At 33.1% G+C, this 21,486-nt stretch overlaps 1 protein-coding gene across 1 annotated transcript in view; it reads left to right on the forward strand.

Annotated features, from left to right (window-relative positions):
* cyst (rho guanine nucleotide exchange factor 18 cysts) overlaps positions 1-12,145 on the forward strand; it is a 180,452-nt gene extending 168,307 nt beyond the window's left edge. Inside the window, exons 21-29 of the mRNA XM_085942729.1 lie at positions 719-745; positions 3,697-3,878; positions 4,808-4,964; positions 5,520-5,880; positions 6,847-7,151; positions 8,542-8,646; positions 9,505-9,911; positions 10,759-10,868; positions 11,820-12,145. Coding sequence (XP_085798855.1) covers positions 719-745; positions 3,697-3,878; positions 4,808-4,964; positions 5,520-5,880; positions 6,847-7,151; positions 8,542-8,646; positions 9,505-9,911; positions 10,759-10,868; positions 11,820-12,030 — 1,865 coding nt within the window. The 3' untranslated portion in view covers positions 12,031-12,145. The remainder of the gene's footprint in view (positions 1-718; positions 746-3,696; positions 3,879-4,807; positions 4,965-5,519; positions 5,881-6,846; positions 7,152-8,541; positions 8,647-9,504; positions 9,912-10,758; positions 10,869-11,819) is intronic.
* Positions 12,146-21,486: the final 9,341 nt, after the last annotated feature.

Consider the following 21,486-nt stretch of genomic DNA (forward strand, 5'->3'; position numbering starts at 1 on the left):
TGATTCTGATTCTGTAAGTACTTTTCCGTCATAATTATATTCATAAAATATCAAACGAGCTCCGTTTGTTAGTTAAATAGAATTAAGCCTCAGGTTGATTATGAAGTCATTTATTATATATCACTACTAACTTTAATTTATGATTTTTTATTCATTTTAATGACGTTAAGAACATTTTATTTTGCTATTTGCTTATTCGATTTTGTTGAAATATTGATGATTTTTTCAATTATCTCAAAATGGCGTAATATGGTGATTATGAGTTATGGACTTTGAAACTAAGTCTCATTTTTTGTCCCTTAAGATTATTTACTCTCGAACCCCTGATTTACAAGATAACTGAATAAGCTTAAAATTCAATTTCCCAATAATGTTAAAAAATCGAAGTTATGTAGTTGTAGTATTGAGGTGATAATGTAAATATTGATTAACAGTTACCTACATGAAGTTAACGTAAAGCATTGTTTTATTTCCGTAATTTGTGTATTTCTTGCAAATTCTATTATTTTAAGAATCTTTATGACACTGGTGATACTGTATCCGCATAAATAAAAGTAAATATATTCTTCCTATCTTTATCTTATCTTATTGAATCAACTATTATTATTAAAAACTCTCTCAAATTCTATCCTTGTAACTTTATACTTTGCTCAATATATTATGTATATATTGCTTAGGCAGATTACTCTAGCAATTATATTTTGTTTCCCATCGGAAGAACAAAGATCTACCGTGGATTTGGAAGGTAAAAATCCCTACACCTGTACATTTTCTTTTACATAGCAATTTCTAGTTGCATTTTATTACTGAATAGCCTTTTAACATCTCAATGTGTATTTAGTGAACCTAGCGCCATAGAAGAACACTCTTTATATGTGTGATATGCAAAAAAAATCGTTTATTTTTGTACTCTTAATACTGTTGTGATATAGCAATAATTGACTAACTATTTATATTATACCATTTTTTACTTTGTAAGATATTGAAATAAAACCTCGATATAACGGACTTCGGATATAACAGACAAAATATCTGGACAAAATTGTTAAAAATGTTGTGTTCACGTAATAAATACCTCTCACACTCGAATTCAAGTCAAAATGCTGTCCTGCTCGTAGCACTGACGTTTGCAACACTGGTCGCTAATTCACACAGCTGCACAGCAGTTTAATTTTGTTTACTCAAAGTGAATGGATGCATTTATTACTCCATTCAATAAGTTTACAATGGGTAGAAATAGATGAAGCTGACCCTGGGTATCGTATCACGACTGAAAGTGAAATAGCAGACGAAGTTATGATCTTGGAAAATAAGGATGGAAGTGACGATAGCGAGGTAGTTAGAAACAACACGCTCAAAAACAAAGTTATCAGTGATAAGATATCTCGACGATCTAATAACATTTAATGACCATTAATCAGATAACGAAATTCAACTATTGAGTATATCGATTGAGTATAAAAAGCACTGACGTTTGCAACACTGGTCGCTAATTCACACAGCTGCACAGCAGTTTAATTTTGTTTACTCAAAGTGAATGGATGCATTTATTACTCCATTCAATAAGTTTACAATGGGTAGAAATAGATGAAGCTGACCCTGGGTATCGTATCACGACTGAAAGTGAAATAGCAGACGAAGTTATGATCTTGGAAAATAAGGATGGAAGTGACGATAGCGAGGTAGTTAGAAACAACACGCTCAAAAACAAAGTTATCAGTGATAAGATATCTCGACGATCTAATAACATTTAATGACCATTAATCAGATAACGAAATTCAACTATTGAGTATATCGATTGAGTATAAAAACCAAGCAGACTTCAAAAGTGCATACATAGCAGGATTACCGAAACCAAGCGTGTCAACATCGAATATTAATGTCACTCCACAACGGGTGTGTCTGGATATTTCATCCGAAGACCAATAAACATGATTTTGTCTGTTTATTATTTATATAACGGACTTTTGGCTTTAACGGACACCCCATCACACACATTAGTCCGCTATATCGAGGTTCTACTGTGCTTATCGTTAAGTAAGGTTAACACTTCTTCATTAAGTTGAAATTATAGCGTTAAATGTTTCAAATTTTTTTTTAATGTTTCAAAATGAATAATAATTAATATCTAGAAATGAACAGTTTTGAAAAAAATGTTTTATTTATGGCGCTAGGCATTTTATTAGACATATCTAAGTTCAGGTCCTACCATTAGTGGTAACAATTAATATTGAACCAACAGTAAAAATGCATGAATTACAGAGCAATCTTTTGTTTTAAGAGAATTCTCAAATTTTAAATATTTTTTTTTGATAATAATTTCTTTAATTCATTTTTAGCAGAACCCTTTGCTCGTTTTAGCAAATTTAGCAGATTTAAATTCTAAATTATTTTGCATGCATTTATTCTCGTCTTTTTAATATATATTTTTTTTATTATTATTATCTTGCACTTTGGTGAATTAATAATTCTTGTTTAACTAAATTGTCTTCCTGATATCTTTTTTTTTTCAAAACAACTATGTATTTTATGACACTCACAATATATTTTCTTTCCTTGGTGAATGTTATAGTATATATAAATATCAACTATAATTTTATTATATATTTCATTTTAATTTTGTTCCACTCCATGTATTAACTCTCTTTCATATATATATATATTTATTAATAAAACGTGTCTGCATGTCACACAGAGTGCAAGTCTTATGTTTCTTGTATATTCAGGTCTAATCTATTTAAAAAATATACCCCCGTTATGAAAGTTTATATAAAGAACTGATAAAAAGAACAAAACTATATCATATTTTAGTAACCTGATCCATGTTCCAAATGAAATTAAAAACTTCATACTTTCTCATACTAACTTATTCCTATACTAGCAGCTGTATTCTAACATAACCCTCACTCCAAAATCGTTATAAATCGGGATAAATATGCTATCACATATTCCAATAGCTATGTAGCCCAGGATATTAGGCCAAACAACCAAAGACAACAGTACCTTAACAAACCACAATGGCAATGTACCTCGCATGGATGTTATTATGTGGAGTGGAATTATATACTGTGATAGTATATAAATTATACTGCGACATCTCAAGATATTCTCTGATCAACTGCATGACTTTCTAGGTCAGTAATAATAATAGTGGAGAAAATATTGTACATGCATAATCTACACAATTGTTTGCGACAATACGCCATATTTATATTAGTCAAAGTATAAAACATCGATGGCATTGAAGCGTTTGACAATTGTTATTTTGCAATATAGATAGCACAGTGAATATTATGTAAGTAAGTTAAAGTTGTTATCTCAGATTCAAAAAAATACATTTATGTTGTTATGGTGTTATCTTGTTGGAATAAGGCTGCAAGATCTATGGATTCGGATATTATAATTTACAAAATTAATGACGGCTAGTGAAATGGAATTTTCAGTTGAATAGTTAAATGTCATCGTGGGAAAGCTTAAATTATTGTCATTGGTGAGTAAGAACGCAATACGAAGGAACACAACAGACAAGTTATGAATTTAACTGATCCTAGATAACAAATATGTATGGTTATTAGGACTTACGTTTGACTTAGATCATAAAGCTCAATATTCATATCTCCGTCGGGGCATCATCATAGGAAATTTCATTTGTTTTTATGTAAAAATATGTCATTGAATTTTTTATTGGAATCGCAGGGTTGCTGAGAGAAAAAGATGTGGAGTATGCAACCCTATTGGAAGACAAGATGGCGTTACAGCTGAAGTTATTGGCTGCCACGGGATTGGCGCCCCCACTTCCGGACCCCAACTACACGCGGTTGGTCGGAGACCACACCAATACTCACTCCATTTGGAGTGAGGTGTGCCAAGCAATCAAGGTTAACCATTTATTCAATTTTATAGGTAGAGTTCGAAAATTATAAGTTGAAGTGTCATGGCTGCCGTCATCATGGCGCTGTGATATATTATGAAAGGATTGTCAGTATTGTATTTCTCGAAACGGCCACGCTTCACGTTACTTGCCGCAGTCTACCCATTAATATCTCTTGTTTTATTTTCATAATTCATAAATAATAACTATGCAAAATACTAAATTGATAAGTGAGATTCGAACACATGTCCCACAGATCAGCAACGTAATTAGCAAAATTTTATATCATTATGAAGTTTGGTTGATTACTACCAAAGATGTAGAAGAAAGCCCTTGGAGAGTATGTATATATGAAAATGAAAGTGATTACTAAGGTTAATGATTAAATGGGCTACAGTCTTTTCCCATTGCAGATTCATTTCTGACAAATTTTACGCTTGTGCTTGTCTCAGGGCTGTACTGAGTTTAACAAAACCTTGTATTAGTGTAACAAGCCTAAAAAAGGTTTTTTTATACAATAAAGTATTATTATTCGAATGAGTAATCACATAAAATATCACAAATAACAATATGTAAGTAAATAACCAAAGCAAGATGTCAACGGCAGTTTATTAGTCCACATTCTTTTGTTACAACTGTTAGTAATTGTGTGATTAAAATTATTTAACTAGAGACATTCTGAGATGTATCACCTTCTATTATACAATGACAGATGTCCGTTATGCAATACCCTAAAAGAAGAAGAAGATCATAAATCCCTTAGACTGGTTTGAGCTCAGTACTCCATCTCTGAAGATCAGCGGCAAACAGACTAGTAAATCACAACTGACATTTGGTGATGGTTTTTATACAAAATGTATATTGATTTTTTAGTTACAAACTTTGGTATTTTTTCAACTAAGTAAAGGGACTATCAATAACACTTCATTGTTACAGGAGGTGTCAGTTCTAGCCAGTTCATTGTATGCGTCAGGAACCAATCTGAGTCGGAGTATTAGCTCAGCTGGGGAGAGGCAGAGCAGCGCATACGTGTCACCCACGTTGCCGAGGCGTGCCGAAACCTTTGGGGGTTTCGACAACCAACATGGTAAAGGTTTGTCGACTTTCATCTTAACTAATTCTTCTTGAATATCTTTTCTTAACGTAATTATGTTGGCAATCAGATGGTTTTTTTTTGGCTTTTTTAAGTATGAGCTAGCACTACTATTGAAGTTTACAGTATCATGTCAAGGCCTGGCTATTATGGGCCTTGATCCATGTATGGAACAGTTTTCAGCCAATTAAATTTTATATTGTTATGATGCAGATGAGCCCAACTGAGATTAGACTATGATTTTCGTTTGTATGGGCACCTCCATAAGCAGAGCGAAAAAATTCATACCTCATTGGTTTCATTGTACATTTTTCACTTCTACCTTGTCAAAAAATACTCTTGCTGATGCACTTTTGGAACACTATAATAATGATATTCTAAATAATCTATACCCATAAATAACTTATTTCCACCATAATGTCCCTAACACTATTAGCTTAGCACTATTGATGTAGGTATTTATTTTGTTTTATTTTAATTAATATAACATATTCGAGTGATGTTACACTTTCTTTTTTGGAGTGAAGTTAACTGCTATTCTTGAAACATTTGCAGGCAATCCAAAGAAACCCGCCGACCAATCGGACGGCGTGCCTCCGGTAAACGAAGACCAAGACATTACCGGCCTTCCTTATGGTAACATGTCTTGCTTGGATGAGGAGGAGTTGCGCCTTCGGCTCATGCAACACGCCCAGCTGCCCTGGCCGCCGCCCCTCTTCCCCCAGACGCCTCTTCTGCCTCCGCCGCACCCCCAGCACTGCCCCTCCCTCGCGCAAGGCCTTCAGCCCACCAACCAGGAGGACCTGCCCCCTCTGCTGACCCTCGGGAGAGAACAGCAGGTGGCGGCCGTCAGGCTCAGTCATTATGTCTACACTCTCATGTGCATCATATGGCAACAGCTTACTACTATACACAGGTAAACCATAATTCATAGTCACCATATTAGCAGCCCAATCTATCCGTGCAGAAACCCAATTCCCAAATAATAACAGACCAAACCATAATAGTAGAGGTAAGCTGTGGGGATCCATAAAATTGATTCACACATTGTCACTCATGCTTATTTTGTTCTCATTGAACTAAGAATACAAATTGCAAATTTTTTTTTTTAATTTGATTAAACCCTGCCTAACCAACGATAATAGATAAAAAATATTTTTTAATCAAAAAAATATCTAAAAGTATTTATGATTTAACGGTATATTTATATTTATTTATATATATTTATGTAGATATTTTATAGACAGAAGAATGTTTTTGTATCTAATATCTATTATTGTTTGCTTTTGGCATGGTTTAATTGAATTTTAAAAACTAACGAGAACCATCTGCAAATTGTATTATTAGTTCAATGAAAACAAATAAGTATGACTGACAAAGTTTAGTGTGCACTATTTATGTTGAATATTAATAGCCTACCTCCACCCCTCGCCACTGTAATTGTTATTACATACATTTTGAGTAACCGACTGCTAGTAAATTTAAAGATTTAATAAGGAAATCACATACAATTAATTTTAACCCAGTGTGGATATTATAAAATGAATACGTTCACAATATGACATAATATAGATGTTTTTAAGTTTTATAAGTAAGTTACTAAGAAAAAATTCTAAAGCAGTACATAGAGACAAATATAGTAAGAATGGTGAGGTGTCTACCGAGTGAGTTAAACGGATCCTATTTTCAGACAGTGTAATACATCTATCTAAATCCCCCCTTCTATAAGTGAAATATATCTACATCCGCAGCACTTTGATTGAAGATAGCTATCGCCCTCCCAATTGGCATCACCGATGGTACTATTTCTACATCAACAATTGACACTCTCAATTACTTAGATAGTTATCAGTCCGACTTCTATATTCTTTATTATTTTCAGTCTGGAAGCTCAGTTATCGGCTTGCAAAATAGGCGGAGGGGAGCCCAACAAACCATTCTACAAGCATAACCAACAGCTAGAAGAATTGAGAAATCTACAAGACAAACTATCGGCTGAGAAGGCCGCATGGAATGCTCGGAGAGACCAGGAGGCTCGCACCCTTACTGAGAAAGCCGAACAACTGGCCAGGCTGGAAAGGTCACTTGCTGAGCAACAGGGAGATGTTGCGCAACAGAGGGAGCGCCTCTATCGGAGGTTAGAGGCACTCGCTGCTAGGGGATTACTGTCAGACGGTGCTGACAAAGGTACAGTTATTTGATTCGAAGCCATTAATTATTGACTAGGAACCAAACATGTCAAACTATGCTTAATGCTGGAAAATTTATTACAAACAAGAATAGAAGAAAAGCATAGTTGATCAATAGACTGCAACATGTTTAGAAAAAATCGTAGCATTTTGGTGAACTCAATTGCTCGCAATACGAGTGCCACTGTCACGATTCTTCCTAAACATGTTGAACATTAACTAAGGGCAGTATGCAAAATCATATTTATCTAAATAAGTGGGTTTACCCATTACATTGTTGATTTTCAGCACATACCACATAACGAGTGACAGGTGTCAAATGAATATTATGTATTTTAAACACAAATCAAGTATATATAGTATTGTTTAATGACTCTTTTCCCTTTATTGGAAACGAGTCAATTCAAAATTCTATTGAGTACCGATTATCTACACAAACTCAAAAAACTAGTGATATTTAAAATGTCATTGATTATTCAAACTATTGGAACCAGTTTGTCAGTTTTTGTACACATGCGCCAACTGAAATAGTGTTGTAATCAGAGCGTTGGAGCGGACCGTTTTTTGAGTTGCTCCGCTCCGGGACCTAATACTCACTCCAGTATCTGCTCCGCTCCGGGTAAAAAGTGTAAAAGTATTATATGTGTACAAATGTTAAAAAAATATCTAGTTTTACAATAATCGTCGTTTTCATTATTAATTCTAAAATTTCCGACAGCCAACCATCTTTCATTATTTGCCTCTTCTGTCAAAAAAGCGAGGTTATTTATCACTCAGCAGTGTTGCCATATTTCAAATAATTCCAGTGTTGCAAAGTGTCAAAATATAATATTTTCATTGGATTTTATGACGAAAATTTAATAAAAAAAAAACATCCGGAGCAGTGGAGCACTACAAGTTTTTGGTGCTCCGGCTCCCCTCCTGCTCCGGCTAAAATCCCATTGCTCCAGTGCTCCATGCTCCTGCTCCGAGCTCCGCTCCAACGCTCTGGTTGTAATACTTGCATTTCAAATTGTAATGTCCAAATGCTGGGGACACTGTATTTGTGGTGTGTGTATTTATTCAAATTAACCACTGATATATCAACCTATTAATTTAAATTGTGCAGTTATCATACTTTAATTACTTTTAAATTTTTACTAAAAATCAGAAATTTAAAAAGGAATTTTTCAATGCCCGAAAGCAACATTGCCATGTTATTTATTGTTTTGCAAAACTGTCAACTATATGTAGGGTTCATAATAAGTTAGTTTTATGTACATAACGTCAACATTTTTGAATTTTGCCCATTACATAGTCATAATACACTCATAATGCCATGTAGTATATTTTTTTTACAAAAGGCACTGTATAAATTTTTAATTGTTCCCTTTTTTAACGTATTTCAGTGACTCCACAAGAAGAGGCATCGGCCAGTGGTAGTGCGGTATCTTCACCTCTAAGCGAATCATCGCCCACAGATACGCACAAAAGAAAAGATTCCAAATGGAAAAGTAAGCATCTTGAACATTACATAAATTATTGTTGTATTAAAGAGGTCTACTAAAAACACACCTTTACATAAATTTGTTTTGAAGGATGATAATTTATTACATACATATTGAATTTCTTTTTTTTTCCGACTTATATTACCACTAAATTATATATACCAAACCATTCACATTATTATATAGCGATTAATAACCTTATACCGAGTCAGCATGAATTTCGACAACGTAAAATCAACAAGTCCTTTAACTATCATTTGCTTCATCTAGTATCAGCGTTTTTATTACAGGCAATGACAGCAATCCGAAAGACGATTGATAAGAACCGCTCCACTCGAGTCCGTCACTCGACACAGTCAACTTTCACTCGGCCACGGTCACTCACTTGTTCTCAGTCCCGCGGTTATTCAGTACATCGCTTATCAGTTCAATAATCTAGTCAATCCTATCAGTACATCCGTATCCACGATTATAACATCACTCTGTCATCTTTACCATTGTATTTATTCTTGTATCGATAAATAAACTCTCTCCTCGAGTCATCCGAGTAACTCTGACTTTATCTCTATATACCTCGTCATCCGTTCAATTATGAAATTGCAGCTTATTACTGCATACGTCATGGGAATGGATGGACCGTGTCAATTATTGTATATAGATGCAGCAAAATATCATGTAGAATATTTCAATGAACCATGATAAAACTATGTGAAAGAAACATCAAAAGGTCGCTATAGATGAGTTATATGAAGATTTTATAGATGCCACCTAGTATAGTTCACACTTTTTGATCACAAAGCATTCCCAGTTGTTTTCTGTTACCTATTTATAACTAATACAAAATACATAAAAAAATTTCCACAGACCAATCAATGTCATCGACAGGCGGTAAACAACAGCAAACGTTACCGCTGAACCTGATCAGCGCGCAAAACCAACAGAAGATTGTTACGACACAAAATGTGCCCGTCAAACAGCAACTGCCTCTGAAGCTGGCTTCGAAACTGAGCAATTCCAATCCGGTCGGCCCCCTCAACATGCCGGGGACACCGAGCCCACAGCAGGCGGGCCACGGCGTCCCACAAGTGCCGGGGGCGAATGTGAGCCACTCGGTGGTGCACGGCAACCAGCTACTACCCTTGCGGCTGAGTCAGGGGACCATAGGTTCCTCGTTTAGCGGAGTGCCCGGCCAGCAGATGACCGCCGATCGAAGGTACAGCGGTAGCGCCAGCGTGGCGTCGCAGGGCTACCAGCGTCTTGTGGATAACGATGTGAGTTCATGTTTATATTACAAAACTATTTCCTTGCATTTCTTGTACACTGTGCTGGGCAAAAAACATGTTCAAACGAATCGAATCGATGCGATGGGCATTTTTAACTGCCGCAAAATCAAATTTTTCCTGCAGTTAATTAATATATTAAAAATTATTAGTGTGGTTCGATCGGGTTAACGATGACCGCATGCTACATCCTTCCTTACCACTCCCTAATATCGTGAGCATTCTCTTTACTCATAAAATATTATGAAGTCATTATCAAAAAGAAGTTAATGGAAGTAAAGATGTTACTATAAACATTCACATAAGCATGAAGTTCGATAGTTTTGACAGAAAATATGACGTACACAAACCATTATTTATAAAACATTTAAAATTCTGTATGGTTTAATGACATAATTTTAGATATTTTATTGATAAAGGATATTTTTTTTACTATTTACTATTTACTATGGCTTAGATTAGCCAGGGTTTAATTGAATTTAAAAAATAACACACTATCTACACACTGTAGTCTTTGTTCAATAAAAACAAGTATATTTGACAAACAAAGCTTAGTATGCATTTATTTCGTATCTTAACAGCCTACCTCCACCCCTCGACATTGGTTAACACACAGTTATACTTGCAATATCAACATTTTCTTGCATTGCTTTTTTTCATTCGGCACCCTTCTGACTATGTCTTGTTTCGTGCCAATACTATCGAACCTCACGGTAATATGGTTTATTAAAATTGAATGTCTCTAGTAAAATCTGTCAGCATCTTTCAAATTGAATAGTTGTTTGTAATTGAAACTTGACACTTATACAAGTCTTAAATCATATTTAAAATGTTTCAGCATTCTCCGGTGACATCTCACAGCAGAACGGGTAGTTCGCCCGCCATGATGGGTTTTGGTGCATCGTTACCGCCTGCCGGGCATAACAATGCCAGTAATAAGGCTACAAGGTAACAAATACTACCCAATAGTACCTACCAAATTTCTGATACAATTCTTTCAAATTAAAATCTGTGCAAATACCATGCGTCCCAGTTACCAATTAATGTAGGTATTTACCACCATGTGTTGAGCTAGAGTTATAAAAAAATATGAAATATTTTTTATTTTTCCAATTTGTCAACACAATTTTTTTATGGCAATATACAATCAACAATTAAATACCTGTGAGTTATTGTTAAAATAAATGTGAGTTATTGTTTTTCCTTTGAGTGGAGTGCAGTTATTGCACTGATGTGTTGCTGCATAAAATGTCAGGATTATTTTTATTACCTTCATAAAATAAGTGATATATTATAATGTTTTAAAAAAAGTCTCACAATTTTCAATGACTGGCTCATGAAATAGTGTACTTTATTATGATTTATTGAATATTTTTATATTCCAAGACTCAGAAATCATTTCGTATTACGAAATTCGAATTAAAGGTATGGTTTATATAAATATTATATTTGTTTTTCAATTTGTGTTTGAGTCAGGGTATGGACCTAATAGGTTTAGCAAGTGGCTGATAGCCATTTCTCGTAAAAACAAAATCTGTTAATACAAACCTACACTCTGTGGAAGGGCCATATGATATTATTTGGATCGGATATGGTCAGAAAAAAAAAGAAAATTATATAAAAATAATGTCCAAGGGTCTTTTTTTTCGCGAAAATTTTGAATTACGCCAAATTTCAAATTATCCGTGTTTTTATTAATGAGGTTTTACTGTATCTAATTTTCTGTAAAAATTATCGAACTCGTAATATACAACGGCTCCGTCTTCATATAAAATTCCAGCCTAACTCCTTGTGTAATTGAAAGTGTAGATTGAAAATGATTTTTACTCGGTAATAATTATCATAAAATTAATTCTGACATTGGTCAACAATAACTTATCTTTTTCCGATTGATTCCAGGACAAATACTTACCCCAAGTTACCTGACCGATTCAGGGTGCGAAGTCCGGACTCTCCTGTTCAAGCTTCCAATTTGTCGCCAACGCTGATCAGCCTGTCACAGGGGCAGGGCGGACAATCGCAGGCGAGAGGTTCTGTCTCGTCCAACCCGGGCACGGATGAAACCAGGCAATCGGCCAATCCCAAGGAAGAAGAAGTCATATTTTTCTGACGTTCATCTTTTAAAGCTTTTTTTAGTGATCTGATTAAAACAAAGGTGTAAATTATTTAATTTTTTTTTTAATGAATGATTACGATATGCTCCTTACGAGTTTTCTACGACTTAATTTAGCTGTGGATTTAAAAACACGCTTATTTTAATTATTATATTTATTTTGTGTACTAAACTAATAATTTTATTAAATATTTTAAGTGGAACTTGTTATACTCTAGAAAAAATTCTATTCCACGATATTTTTATTAACACATTTATAAATCATTAATTTGGTTCATAACAATAATATCATTTATAAACTTACCCTAAATAAGGAATTTTAAAATGTATATATTTTATATATGGCAACATACTTATTATATTTTTATAATATAAAAATATAGTAAATCAACTTTTATTTATCGTGATGTTCTTTATCTATACAAAAATAATCTTTAATCTCTTAGCTTTCTTTTACTGATGTTAATTATAATTTTTTTTATGGGTCATCATACTTTATGGTATCATGGTAACCTAACCTAACCTAATAACTTAGGGTGTGAAATCATGTATGGATGACCTCTATTCTATTGAAAGCATATGCATAGTTCTTGTTATAATCTGTGAAGAATAGGAATGAAATATTATTTACAAAAATATATGCTGTACCTACTTCCAAAATACCCACAGGACACTTGCGGCCCAGTGGTATGACTTCATCAGGAATAAATTTAAAGAAGTCGAATCATGCATCCTCTTATTACATTATAAGTAAAATCATTAAATCGTACTTGGCCTGGCCACCTACTGCGGATACCTTACAAGGGAATAAACCTGATCTGTTGACTTCACAAACTTACCCGATTCTGGCAAATGAAACAAAACTCTGTAATATTATGAAATTTGACTATTTAACCTTTCGACTACTGTGCTAATGAATTCTGTTCTGTACTGTCACATTCCGCTACAATACTAGTTTTATAATATGACAGTATTTTTAAATAAAACAGCCAGTTTTGGCAACATACATATAGAGCAGGGTTGGCAAACCTTTTTACATACGCATGCCAAAATTTCCCTAAAAATATTTTGGCCACAGGTTGCACAATTTTTCTCAGTTGGCTCGTTTTTTAGGACTAAATTATCGCCGCGGGCCGCAGGTTACTCAATTTTTCGCAATCGGCTCATTTTTTTAGGAAAATATTTTCGAGGTTGCACAATTTTTCACAGTAGGCTAGTTTTTTTGCCTGCTATTTTTTGTACAATGCGATCTACGCGTCGATTGGTAAAAATAGTATTAAAAACGGTAAGAAAAGCGCATGGCTATAACGTCATTATTTTTTTATATGTCGGTAAGTATAATATTTATTTTCAAAACTTTTTTGAAAATTTTTATTGGTTTTCGTGCTTGCGTGCCATAGGTTCGCCACCCCTGATATAGAGATTTATAAATATTTCTCCTTCGTTATTTGATATTTGTTTCGTCAATGATTCTAGGAATAACACATATTAACTGAATTATATGTTACTATTTAACAACCTGTGTAACATGATTTGAAATCACAGAACAGGCAAGGTTAATTCAGTTTGTCATTTCATTTTGTATCAGGTTATGACAAAAACTATGCATGAAAAAATATTTAAAACTTATTTTATCTACTTATTGTTACTAAGACGTATTTCACTTGTTATATAAATATTATAACTAACTTATCCTATGCAAGGTAAAAAGTCAATCCTAGTGGCTAATATTAATTTTTGATAATAACTATTACTATAATTTCAAAAGTATTTTACAATTTCCAGGGTTAATCAATACCTAATATTATATATTTCGAATTGCATTTTTAGTTTAAATATGTTATTATATATCGTATTATCTTTGTACTTAATCATTTTTAAACGTAAATACTATTATTGTAAAATTACCATAATATTCACCTTATCATCGATGTGTCTTACAATGTTGGCACAAAGCAATCTAGACAGAAATTGATATTTTTTACATTCTACAAAAAGTAAATCTATAAAATATTTTAATAAATCTGTACTTAAATTGCGTATGCAGATTTTATTTTTTTCAATTTGAATTAGTTAATGAAATGCCAGCTTATAACGTTTCTCAGCGTTGTTAACATCCCGCATAAACAGTGCACTATCCAAAACGGTTGGTGTGTAGTTTCTGTCCTTCATAATATAAGGTTATAAGAGGACTGTCAAAGAAATGACCTGGAAAATACATAAAAGCCCTCAGTACAGATATGCTCACTGCATTATGGATTTATATTATTGAGTATTAGGTATAATATTATGAGGAGTATTATTGGTGTGCATCGCAGAGCAAATGCCAGTGGCGAAGGGTGGAGGTAGGCTGTTAAGATTCGCTATAAATAGTGCACACTAAACTTTTTTAGTCATATGTATTTGTTTTTATTGAACTAAGACTACAATTTACAGATGGTGTTAGTTAGTTTTTAAAAATCAACTAAACCCTGCCTAAACGAAACCATAATAGTTTTAGTCTAATTTGGGCAATACGACAAAATTGTGCACACTTTTTCATTCATAGTTATTTGTTTTCGTTGGATTAAAAATACATATTGCACATATTCTTGGTTATTTTTTTTAAATTCATTAAGCCCTGCCTAAACCAAACTATAATATATATAAAATATTATTCTATTTATAAAATATTCAAAGTTATGTATGATTTAATTGCATAATTTTAGATATTTTATAGATATACATGTATTTTTTGACTATTATCTATTATGGCTTGGTTTCTTAGGGTTTAATTGAATTTTAAAAACTAACCAACATTATCTGTAAATTGTAGTCTTATTTCAACGAAAACAAATATCCATGTCTGAAAAAGTTTAATGTGCAGTGTTTATGGCGGATCTTAACAGCCTACCTCCACCCTTCGCCACTGGCAAATGCTATGGTGTAACAATTCTATCGGTGGCTCACAAGTTCGAATCCCACAGCTCTCAGCAGTTAATATCATAATATATATTTTAGATACCACCGCACGGTAGAGACTGACTGATTTTGAAAAAATCTAATTACAGTAAAACCTCATTAATTCAAAATCGACGGCACCGAAAATCGAAAAAAAATCGAATTACAGATTACAAAATTAAGGGCAAAAAACAGTATAATTTGAAAAAAAACCTTAATCTGGTTGCAATTTTGTAATATTGTGTCTGTTCCTAATACAATTTATTTCAGAACAATATCCAGTGGTGACTATAATGATTTATTCATCAAATGTTTCGAATTATTCCGTATTTCGAATTAACCGTGTTCGTATTAACCCGGTTTTACTATAAGAAACTACTGATCTATATGTGATTCGAACTCGTGACGTTTTACACTAGGTACTTCAATATTCTACTAGCTAACCTCGCTGACTATGTTAATATCTCTAATAAAATGTGTCTCGGATAATTATATTCGTGCTGAGCAATATTTATATTTTCTTATGTCACGCATTGTAACATTGTGAATCGTCAATAACTAACCTAACTTTCATTATCATCTCAAATAGTCATGTGCGCATTTATTTATATGTAAGGAATACTTAAATACAGTACTTAAAGGATTCGAGTATGTATTTATTGCTTAGGAGGATATTTTTTTAGATAATATTGTAGCTGGAGTTGGCGACAGAGTAATGAATGCATTCATTGTTAATGAATTAACAATTCGTATCTCTCATAAATCTTATAGAAAGAAACATCCAGTGTTTTTAATTTTAGAACATTCTAACTAACTGCACACTCTAAATTTAAAATAGAAAGTATATGTAGTGCTGTTAAATTTAAATTTTTCATTTGCAAAACATAATTTGAATCTACAATAAAACATAGCCATCTTTAGTTACAATATTTCTTAACTTTCAGTTCCTTTCGAAATACTCTTTTGAGAATCACATTACCTAATAATAATAATGCAATTATAATCAAAAAGTTATAAAAATAACTATTTTTCTTATAGGTTTTCAATGCTTAAAAATGATAGTAGCAATTACTTGACAAATTGTAAGTAAACACCTCTTTTCGTTCATTAGAATACTTTAGTTTGTGATTCAAAGTATATTTAATACTTATCTTAGTCTCTCGATGAGCTTTTTCAACTACCGTTTCAATCAACTTTACATTCAACAAATAAAAATATAAAAAAAAAACAAATTGGTGATACTTAATGATGTGATACAAGGTCCTAGACTTTTTGTTGCTAAACTATTATACAATACGATATTGTTATAAAACATATTAATTTATTACTTAATATACAGTAGAACACCCCTTACATTCTCCCTAGATAGTTCTCAAAAACTGACAATATATTGCGTTTAATAGCCGTTAAATCTAGCGCATGTCAGTTCAGTTGAAGAGACTTGACTATGATCCATCCATATGTACTGACACCCACCGTGACAGTCACTTATTGTTAATGCCACATTCGATATCTTTCAGCGTATTCACATCCAACATGATATTGCCTGAGCAGCACCTGCGAAGATTAAAGTTTGTCTACAGACACTGTAACCAAATCACTGCACGACAGAAATGTCAAAATGGGACAGCTTGTATATTTCAAATATATGTTTCCTAGTTCAGATTGAGTATAATACAAAGCTCAATTTGGAAGAAGATGAACACAGAAATCTTCATCCATACGCTCTTTCTCTTTGTACAGTGTCCCCAGTGTTCAGTATCCTCTTTCTACCATTCTCTTTTTGAGTATATCATGTACAGTGAAAGCCTTACATCATATTTCGGTTCTTTCCTGATCTTCAATAGATGGATAGCTGAATAAGTCTAAAATTTTCGAAGCATTCATGCGTGCATGCAACAGATGCAACAGCGTCCCTGATAGAAAGTATCATTACGTGTCCGGCACGTTGGATGTCTACATAACAATGGATTTAAATGCGTGAATATAATATGCGTTACTAATTAGATACAATTTTAATAATAGTTTACGTCTACTTTTTCACATTTTCATCCAATGTGCTTTTGTACAGATTTGGACCGCAGATAGAATCAACTGTTATATTAAAGGAAATAATGATGAATACTGTCAACTAGTAAAATCTTCAAATAGATTAAGAAAAATTTAAACGCAAAATTGTCATTCCACGTTGCCTTCAAAGCACTACATATTTAGAAACATTTGTCATAAATCCTGTATAACTGAATATCTCAGCGTAATAAACATATTGCTTGACTTATAGTTGTGTAAAATTATCTGTTTTATCAGGATTTATCAACAAGTATAACACTGCAAAAGTCAGACAAGTGATTCGTGATAAAAATTATATCAATCTCCTAAAATTAGAAAATCACCTGCATATAATTACCGGATGACGATATACGTAACAGTAATACCAGAGATGATGAAAGAAGACATGCGAACAACAGAAATTCTCGGTGGCGCCGCGTGATATGTATATGTATCATCTAAGAAACGGACATTGACACAAAGTGGAAACGAATTTTTATATTCAAAAGCATAAAAATAAGAAAACCTGTGGCCATGCAAACATGTTGCTTGTTGGTCACTTATCTGACTTTTGCTGTCTGATTATTTATGTGAAAATTTGATGATTTTTTGCTGTACGTTGGGTACATGAGGAAGATTGAGTACTGCTAAATCACCTTTCGACTAATTCGTATATGTAGATCGTTTCTGAGTGATGGAATGGACTGATAATTAATATAAAAATGTGTAGACATCGACGTTTTACTTTATTTTTTAATTACCCACTTCGAAAGTGAGATTTTCATTTTACCCCGCGTAAAAGAAAGCCTTGATTATTACCAGACAAGTATTTTGTCATTAAAGACATTTATTTTTTAACAAAATTGGCTTAAAAGAATTCTTGATTAATTTACAATATTAAACGTGTAGAAACTTTAACCTTTCAACTGCGCATTCCTTATCTTTCAAATACCACCCTTTGTATATAAAAATAAATACTTCTTATAATAACGCAATAAGGGATGGAAAAACGTTACGATTTGTCATTTGGCAGTGGAAGGGTTAACATTATATGACTTTGTCTCATTATCTCTTATTGATAGCATTTTAATGTTGTTGTTGCCAAATTGTTAGTAGGAAAATAATCTATTAAAACAAACGGAATTGAAATTTAGGACCCTTTGATCATTGGATTATTATTATCGTAATTATTAATTAAACCACCTTTCGTGTATACCTGTATATATTTCAAATGGATTCGTATCCGTAGATGGTATGCATGCTTCAATATCATCGATTGAAACTTGACAACCGTTTGGTAATTAAATGTTACGAAACTCTAATAATTAGTTTCATTTTAATTATAACCTATTAATGTGGCCAAATAAAATACCCTCTGAATTTTATGTATTGTATAAAAACTGAGTGTATTTAATATTTGAATAAATAAATATTCTTCTTTTTAATTGATATTAAAAAGTTCTAACACATTATTCTATACAATGTCAACTTATTTTTGTAACATAATTAAATACAACTAATGCAGGGCTGTATACCAAACAGTCAATCCTTGTATAAAATGCAATAACTGTGAAATTTCACATGTGTGTTAGAACTTATATTAAAAGTGTTTAAAAATATAACACCCAGTCAATAAATAAAATCATTTTGTATTTTTTTATATGTGAAAAACAAATCTGATTTGGAAAATAAAGGAGTAACATATGGTTGTCTTTTGTGATAGTGATTCACTTGACCATATGGCCGTAACCATGACTACATTGAAGAAAATTATCAGCTATGTCTAGGCTAGTGTGCGTTGACTCATTGTTAGCATGTAATCATTCACTACAGTTGAGTTGTGTCTCAAAGCGGCAAGGAGGGCAATTTTTGAACGAAGCAGTATCATTAAATATGAAAACCTGCTTAAGAGCATATCGCTTCGAACGGTGTCCAATAATGTAATGGAAATATTAGGTGGACATTTATGGTCGCATACAAGCTTGCATTATATTTTTGTCTATGCTCATGACTGCCAATGGCAGTTCAAGTTAACAAGAAAATAACCTAAAATATGGTAACTACATTATCAGTGTAAAAATTATAAGTAGAAGTATCATAACCGCCGTCGTGGCGCTGCGATACCTATATTATGAAAGGATTGTCAGTATTATAGTTCTCGAAACGGCCACGTTTCACGTTAAACTTGCTGCAGTCTAGTAACCGTTATTGTAGCATTAATAAAACGACTTATTCTTAAAGAAGCTACTTATGTCAATTATTTACCTTAAAGGTACGTAATATTGATATTACAATGATAATTAATACGAGAATGTAAACAGAACTCCCGATGTATTTTACAAACCTAATATTAATTAAGTATGTATGTACAGTAGGAGTTCGGTAATCCGGCGTCCACCAATCTAGCACGTCCAATAGTCCGGCATTTTGCGACTCGGCTCTCCTGCTCTATAATCCGGCAGGTTTCACATTAAACTGCCGGAATACAGAGCGGAGAGCCGTTCGCTCGGCAGTTCGATGCCCGACCTTGACAGATTATTTATTATTTCCCTTAGAAATTCAATAATCCGGCATTACCGACAATCCGGCATAGGTAAAAAAATATGGGTGCCGGAATACCGGGCACCTACTGTACCTATATTACAAAATAACACTTTCGACGATAATATTTAAAAACCAAAAAACGATAAATAACAGAGCCTTACGTTACATTATGACATTCAATCTGTTTTCGATCTGTCAAAACGACTGCCAGCCGCAGCGACAAACTAGTGCCTCTACCGGGAAAGCATGTGAAACTCAAAAGCATACGCGACTTTTAGTTGCGTTTGTATAAATCAAAACAGAATTAAAATTGCTTAAACAAAATCGAAGCGGGCCGCTTCAATAGCTTAGATACTGCTTCATTCAAAAATTGCCCTCTAGTTGATCACAGAGATTCCGGTCGCGGTCATGGTGCATGACTAACATCAAAATGAAACACATGCGATGTATAAATTCAATAACCTATACGTCTTCGATCATATTCATATCAACAGCTGAGACTGTGTTATATTTTTGAACACTGGTTTTTTTTGCGATAATTTTTAGTGTTGATGTTTTACTAATGGGAGATTTAATAATTCAACGAAAAAATTACTTTTAATTATTAAACATTCAGTGATCTTTCAGTAGAGAGTAAACATTCCATGGTATAGTAAACATTCTGGCTAAATTGTTATATTTTTATCCTTCGTCTTAATGTGTCTTTATAATAATCAAATATAATATAATATTATAAATCTGTATTTTTTATACTTTTAATGATCTCTTCTCAGAATTTATTTATAAATCTTTGTGTGTGATAAATACAAACAATAATGTTCATTATTATGACTAAAGATTGAAGTATAAGTAAAGTTAGTAACATTATTGACTTCTACAATAAATGATTTCTATAATATTGTAATGTAAAATAAACCGAATACGAAATAATAATCAATAGATCTCCCTTTATTGCTTTTCAAATTAGCTTTCACTTTTCTATACAATGAGGAAGCTTAACTTTTTCGCTACAATTTTTAACACGCCCGCAACAATGTTGTAGAAACTTGGACCTGTTTGAATGTTTCAAGATTCAGCGTATCGACTTAGACTTTTACCAAGATTGGTTATTTAAACCCGTGACCAAGACCCAAACAATCATAATGCATACAATGTATTATCTTCATTTAAACTGAAAATGTGTATTACTCTTGGGCAAACCTTGCATGTAACAATACTAAACAACCATATAAATGGGACTCCAATATAAAACTAGTCAATTTTGTGCAACGTTGTTATGGCATCCTATACATCTGTGTATTATCGCATTATGAAATAATGGTTAAAACATTTTTAAACACATTTATCCGACCTTCAGAGGTTTTGTTATAAGTCGTAGCACTTGCATTGAAATATCAATAGCACAAAAGTAAGGCCTTGTCTACATGGCGCGTTTTGACTCGCGCGCATTTCAGTTACATGTGGCCTCATTGAGGTGTCCACATGCAATCGTGGCGATACGCGCTATGTGGATAAGGCCTAAGAATCATCTGTTTTTGTATTCCTACTATAATATTTTAACAATATTTAACTATAATTGATATAGCTATTCTGTCTTTCGATTCAGATCGAAACATCGTTATTGCAATATTACCTACCCTACTGGAGGACTACCCACTTGGTAGAAGAAATTACCATTCTTTTATCTATTTGATTGTGACTACCAAATCCTTTATCCAATATAAAAAGGGGAGTCTGTCTCAAATCAGGAATTTTTTGACTATTGACTGTCAGCATCATCCGCCTCCAGCACAATATTTAAAACGCATCTAAGTCTTAAAGACACTTATACACATTGGGAATACATGAGATCTTACAAGGCACTTGTTATTATAGTTGTTTTGGTAATGTTTTTGTGTTTCCAAATCGATTGCAGTTGCA

The sequence above is a fragment of the Rhyacophila brunnea genome, unplaced genomic scaffold, assembly GCF_057557595.1.
Source record: "Rhyacophila brunnea isolate RB1 unplaced genomic scaffold, BYU_Rbru_1.0 scaffold_15, whole genome shotgun sequence".
NCBI classification, from domain to species: Eukaryota; Metazoa; Arthropoda; class Insecta; order Trichoptera; family Rhyacophilidae; genus Rhyacophila; species Rhyacophila brunnea.